The following is a 6,344-nucleotide window of genomic DNA, read 5'->3' on the forward strand; positions in this document are numbered from 1 at the left end:
CCATGATGCCCTGTGAGTCATTCACGTACTACGGGTTCCATACTTTACCGGGTCTGGCACAAGAATGCCAAAGAGGAATGTACGTTGTGAATTCATCAAACCATACACTATTTCTGTTTTTAGTGTGTGCTGGTCCTGAGGCTTGAACTCAGGGCCTGGGCGCTGCCCTTAGTGTTTTGCTCTAGGCTCACGGTCTACCACCTGAGTCACAGCTCCACTTCTGGTGTTCTGCTTGGCTAGATGCACTAAAAGACTACCAAAGGTGTATTTTAAGCCAGGCACCAGTGGCTCACACCTGTAATCCCAGCTACTCAGGAGGCTGAGATCTGAGGATCAAGGTTGGAAGCCAGCCCAGGCAGGAAAGACCAGAAGACTCTTATCTCCAATGAGCCACCAACAAGACCAGAAGTGGAACTATGGCTAAAGTGTTAGAGCACCAGTCTTAAGCACAAAAACACAGGGATAGTGCCCAGGCCCTGAGTTCAAGCCCCAGGAGTGGCCAAAAAAAAAAAATGGCTTTGTCCTCCAGAGAGAACATCCCACTTCCTGGGTACAGCCTACACCAGGCACAACTCAAACACTTCCCAGTGCAATGCGACCTAGATTTGTTTGCTCCTGAACATCACAGACATGGGTTCCTTTGGTGTGAACACACACGCCAGGCATAGGTACAAACACATGCGAATCTGTGTACCCACATGCACTCACGCAATCCCAGTGATGTTACAGAAGTATTGCTCAAACCTGCAAGTTAAGGACAAAGAAAGGAAGCCTGAGAAACTCTCCCTGCCCCCAGGAGCCTGAGGAGCTATGGAGATCACGACCCGGAGAATCATGGCTGAGATCCTAGAATGGAGAGAGACCCTGGGGGAAGCAGAGGAAATCAGAAGGAAAATGCATTGTGGAATCTTGGCAAAGATTTTTGCGTAATAGTGGATTGAACTTAAGGCCTTGATCTAGAAGTCCAGGCCTCCCTCTCTGTCATTTTTCAGATATGTATGCCTCTTTTAAAATAAAATATTAGGGTCTGGGAATGTGGCTTAGTGGTACAGTGCTTGTGTAGCATGCATGAAGCCCTGGGTTTGAATCCTCAGTAACACATACACAGAAAAAGCCAGAAATGGTGCTAAGGCTCAAGTGGTAGAGTGCTAGCCTTGAGCACAGACAGGCTCACGGACAGTACTCAGGCCCTGAGTTCAAGTCCCAGAAGTGGCCCCCAGAAATAAATAAATAAATGGGTTTGGGACATTTAAAACTATATTTTTTCATTCTGTGCTCAAGCCTATTTCCTCTTGTCGTTCAGATTCCCTGCGGTGACCTGACGATAACATGAGCAGAGACCACCCTGGAATGATTTCACAGCTGCATAAAAATCCCCAGGGACAATCACCTTGGTTTTGTTTCTTTCTTTACCATCAATATAGTTTAAAAGGAAATGAAGAAAGTTAATGATTGGCTTCACCACCTAGGATGATATTAAAGACTCTGCCTTCCCCTCCAGAGTGCCAGTGGCCTGTGACCAAGATCCAGGCACGCAGGGCTCTGCCATGGCTCAGGACTACGTGTGGTACCAGGGCATTCCTTTCCCTATCATGGCATACAACCCTGAATTCATAAAAGCAACCCATGAGAAGCTGGTGCTGAAGGACGAGGACATCATCACGGTGGCCTACCCCAAATCAGGTGAGCAGACGGGTCTGCAGCTACGTGGGAAAGGCCAGGCCTGTGCCCCACTCCCTCCAGCCTTCTGCGTGCGAATGGTATAGTAGCTCATTATTGAAGATCTGTGGCCCATGTGGTAGAGCGCCAGCCCTGAGCACAACAGTTCAGAGACAGCACCCAGGCCCTGTTCAACCTCCAGGATGGGCACTATTTAAAAAAAAAAAAAAAGGTGTTTTTGAGATGCTCCATTTGCATAAAAATGAGGATGACTTTGAGGTTACCTAGAGAAGAGGCATGATCTCAAATAGAAGAATCATCAGGGGCCATAGTTGGGAACTGGAAAACTTGGGTAAATACAAGGCACTGGCAGGCCAGGGAGCCCAGGGGTTTGTGTGTGAAGGAGCCTGGGGAGTGGGGAGGGAGCCCTGAGGGCACACTGCAAGGGAAATGTGCTGAAAACCACAGCCAGTGGGGCACTGCAGGATTTCAGGAAGAGCTGACAGCTGCATTGAACCCAAATATCCACAGACAAACAGCTGCACAATCCCAAACAGGTTGAGAGATCAAAATGGAATATTACTGAGTGTTGAAAACACAGATGACTCAGACCCATGCTCCACTATTTTCAGGACATTTGGCCATTTGAGCACATGAGACAAGGCCATAGTGCCAAAACAGAACAATGTGTATTGCACTCACATACAAGGCTCAGGACTGCCAAAGTGATGGAGGAGATAAGAAGATGGTGGGGGTCAGGGCAGATAGCAAGCAAATCAATACTCAGTTGTCATAGACAGTGAATATTTATAAGATGCCAAAATACTGGCATTGAGTGAGCTATGATTAAAATAAACTAAACACTTCTTATCCGCATCAGATTGCATGCTTGAGAAAGTTTACATCAGTAAGGTTTATGGTATGTATACTTTACCATTATATCATATATATTATACTTTATATATTATGTATACAATGTTCTATATTCAGACAGAAATGAGTGACCTTCGCTTTTCCTTCTGTCCAAGGAACCCATTGGTTGGTTGAAGTTCTCTCTCTGATTCACAGCAAGGGCGATCCCAAGTGGATCCGATCTGCGCCCATGTTTGTTCGCTCCCCATGGATCGAGAATGAAATTAGATACATATACACAGTGGAGAAGAAGGAGGGTCCCCCCCTCCTCACCTCCCACCTCCCCATCCAACTCTTCCCCAAGTCTTTCTTCACTTCCAAGCCAAGGTCAGTGCTCAGTGCTCAATAACTGTTTAATCAATGCCTTTTAAACATAAAACTGTACATAGTCAGCAGATCTGGCATTGTCCCCCTGTAGTTCACAGAGGATCGAGACTCTTCCTTATGAGGTGAGGGTCCTCAGACCAAACCAGAGTAATAGATGTGGACCATGGCTGCATAATCCCTGACAGATGAACTGGATGCACTGAAAGACTAACCAAACTGTGTTTTAAGCGGATATCCAGGCCTCATGCAGTCAACCCAGCTAAACAGGAGGCTGAGATTTGAGGTTCAAAATCAGAAGTCAGCCTAGGCAGGAAAGACTAGGAGATGCTTGAACCACAAAAAAATAACAGCACAAATGGAGCTGTGGCTCAAGTGGTAGAGTACCAGCCTTGAGCACAGAAATGAAAGACAGCACCCAGGCCCTGAGTTCAAGCTCCAGGAATGGCAAATAAGAAGAAGAAGAAGAAGTGACATTGTATGGTTTCAGTGTCATGTCACCTGGTGTCTGTGGCCTGACTCTGAACGTTGTGCAGTGAATAAACACCTGGTGCTCAGGGCCGGATACACCAGGAGCCTTTGTGCACCAGACAGAGGTCCTCATTGCCCTGCCTGCCCACACCAGGCATGATGCAAACACTTCCCAGGTGCAATGCGACCTAGATTTGTTTCTTCCTGTACAGCAAAAAATGGGTGGGGATGGAAAGGTGGCTCAGTGGTAAAGTGTTTGCCTTGCATGCATGAGGCCCTGGGTTCGATTCCTCAGCAGCACATAAGCAGAAAAAGCTGGAAGTGGAGCTGTGGCTCAAGTGGTAGGGTGCTAGTCTTGAGCTGAAAAGCTGAGGGAGAGTCCAGGCCCAGAGTTCAGGCCTTATGACCAACAACAACAACAAAAAAAGTGTTCATGTGGTGTGAACATGCTGATGCTGTATTATTTCATACCTCCTGCCCCTCGCCTTTAATAGTTTTTATTTTGTTTTGTTTTTGTTCCCCTTCTTGGGCTTGAACTCGGAGCCTAGGTGCTGTCCCTGAGCTTTTGTGCTCAAAGCTGTCACTCTACCACTTTGAGCCACAGCTCCTCTTCTGCGTTTCAGGTAGTTAACTGGAGACAGGTGTTTCTTGGGCTGTTCTACCTGGGCTGACCTGAAATCACAACCCTCAGATCTCAGCCTACTGAGTAGCTGGGATTACAGGCGCAAGCCACTGATGCCCAGATCCTCCCATGATTTTTACACAATGACTTATAAATCTATGGCCAGCAAATGCTAACCAGCTCTCCTGTGCTTTATAGATAAATATCTCAGATACATTTAGGAAACGCATTGTCCTTCCATTGCTTTATTCCTAGCAAGGTAAACCAGAAGACCAACAGACATTTAGATATTGGAGCAAAATTTTCTAGAATTACTCTGAACACAAAGAAATTATGGGAATGTTTCTTGTTTGTTTAATTCTTTTCCTTCTCTCTTGAAGGTGATCTATGTCATCAGAAGTCCTAAGGATGTCCTTATATCTGGTTATTATTTCTGGGGTTCTACAAATCTGGCTAAGAAACCAGAGTCACTGCAACAATACTTTGAATGGTTCTTGCAAGGACACAGTGAGTGGGTTGTGAAGAGAGCAGACAAGGATTTAATCATCTTTCAGGACCTCATGTGACCCTCCCCTCCCACCATGTTTCATCTTCAAATCTCACCATCTGTGGGTCCAATGCTTCCTCATCCCAGAACTCACATTGGCTAAAGGCAGCACCAGACTTCTCCCATGATGGAAGGTCCCAAGGTGTTTTGAGCCCCTGGAGCTTCCGTAGCCATGGAGGACCCGCCCCCTCCTGTGTGCTCTACTCCCAGATGTTGACTGACAGCTTCTCACTGGCTTCCCACACAGCCCAACTCTACCTTCCCTATATATTTCCATTGTTTTAATTTTCTTTTGCTGTCTGTTTCAGAGTTTCTTGCTTGAAGTTGGGGTCGCTCTGTTTCTAGTCATGCAGAAGTTCTGGGTCATTCCTCATGCTTGTAATTTTGTCATTTCTCCACATTTCTGTCAGGGGTCCATGGCCTGAGTTGGGTATGAAGGGAGGGGGACCCCACATCTGTCTTTACCTCATCATTTGTTGTCCCAAGCCCTGTGGGTTTATCTTTACAACCAGTACCAGTAGAGGTTCTTGATGAACTGCTTCTGCTCTACATCTCTTATCACTCAGAACTATGGTCCAGGGCTGGTGGCTCACACCTGTAATCACAGCTACACAGGAGCTGAGAGCTGAGGATCACAATTGGAAGCTCAAGCCAGGCAGGAAGTCCTTGAGGCTCTCATCTCCACTTAGTCATCATAACACAGGAAGTGGAGGTGTGGCTCAAGTGGCAGAGTGGCAGCCTTAAGTATATAAACTCAAGGATGAAGCCCAGGTCCAGAAGTAGCACACAAAAATTAGTTTGACTATGATCTACAAAGTGTAATTCATGAAACTGAGATCCTGAATAGTATTTGAATGCTATTTCACTGTGTCTTACGGTGTTTTCAAGTAGAATAAACCACACCAAGGCCTCTGCAGACTGACCTGCTGGGAGCCATGGGCAGGGATGGGAGGTGCCTCGTGTGCGTGTGTCACAGCTCAGACCTTGCACTCAGACTTGTGCTCAGTTGTGCAAATGATGGATTTGGGCCAACTTGGCATGGAAGGCCCTCAGCCTGAGTTCTGTGAGGGCCTGCGGAGCTCTTTGTACCGGTCAGAGGTTTTGGTGTGGCCTTTGGTGACCTGCTTCAGATGGGGCAAAGGTTGTGCCACAATAAAAGAAAACTATTTGGGCTGGGAGCCGGTGGCTCATGCCTGTCATCCTATCTATTCAGGAGGCTGAGATCTGAGGACCATGATTCAAAGCCAGCCCGGGCAGTAAAATCCATGAGACTCTTATCTCCAATAACCCACCAGAAAACTGGAAGTGGTGCTGTGGCTCAAGTGGAAGAGTGCTTGTCTTGAGCTGAAGAGCTGAGGGACAGCATCCAGGCCCAGAGTTCAAACCCCAGGACTGACAAGAGAAAAAGAAAGAAAATTATTTGGAAAGCTATGTCCTGGCTCCGCAGTGCTCTCTCTTTTAGGCCATAAGGAGATAGGACTTGTCAGTAATACCCTGGTGAAGGTGACAGGGATCAGAGCCTTCGGAGCTGAGACCACCATGCAGATGGGGAATGGTGGAGACTTTTCACGCTGTCCCACTGTCCCCCCTGCAGTGCCTTATTTGTCATAGTTTGATCACATCCGGGGCTGGATGTCCATGAGGGAAAAGGAGAATCTGCTGGTAACAATTGTATAAGCACCCCATTCCACCACCCTCCTCACCCCCTTCTACCACCTCCCCTTCTTCTGACCGCCCCTCCTCCAGTTCACACGTGCACACGCACACACACACACACGCACACACACACACACACGCACACACACACAC

The 6,344-nt window shown here is 47.3% G+C and overlaps 1 protein-coding gene across 1 annotated transcript; it reads left to right on the plus strand.

The window, feature by feature from the left end:
• The first annotated feature begins 1,510 nt into the window (after positions 1-1,510).
• LOC122125783 (sulfotransferase 2A1-like) lies at positions 1,511-4,495 on the plus strand. Its single transcript, XM_042700390.1, has 3 exons — positions 1,511-1,683; positions 2,688-2,898; positions 4,369-4,495. The coding sequence occupies exons 1-3, from the start codon at positions 1,548-1,550 to the stop codon at positions 4,370-4,372; spliced, it is 351 nt and encodes a 116-aa protein (XP_042556324.1). The 5' UTR covers positions 1,511-1,547; the 3' UTR covers positions 4,373-4,495.
• The last annotated feature ends 1,849 nt before the right edge of the window (positions 4,496-6,344 follow it).

The sequence above is a fragment of the Dipodomys spectabilis genome, unplaced genomic scaffold (genome assembly GCF_019054845.1).
Source record: "Dipodomys spectabilis isolate Male_0828 unplaced genomic scaffold, ASM1905484v1 ptg000266l, whole genome shotgun sequence".
In the NCBI taxonomy this organism is placed as follows: Eukaryota; Metazoa; Chordata; class Mammalia; order Rodentia; family Heteromyidae; genus Dipodomys; species Dipodomys spectabilis.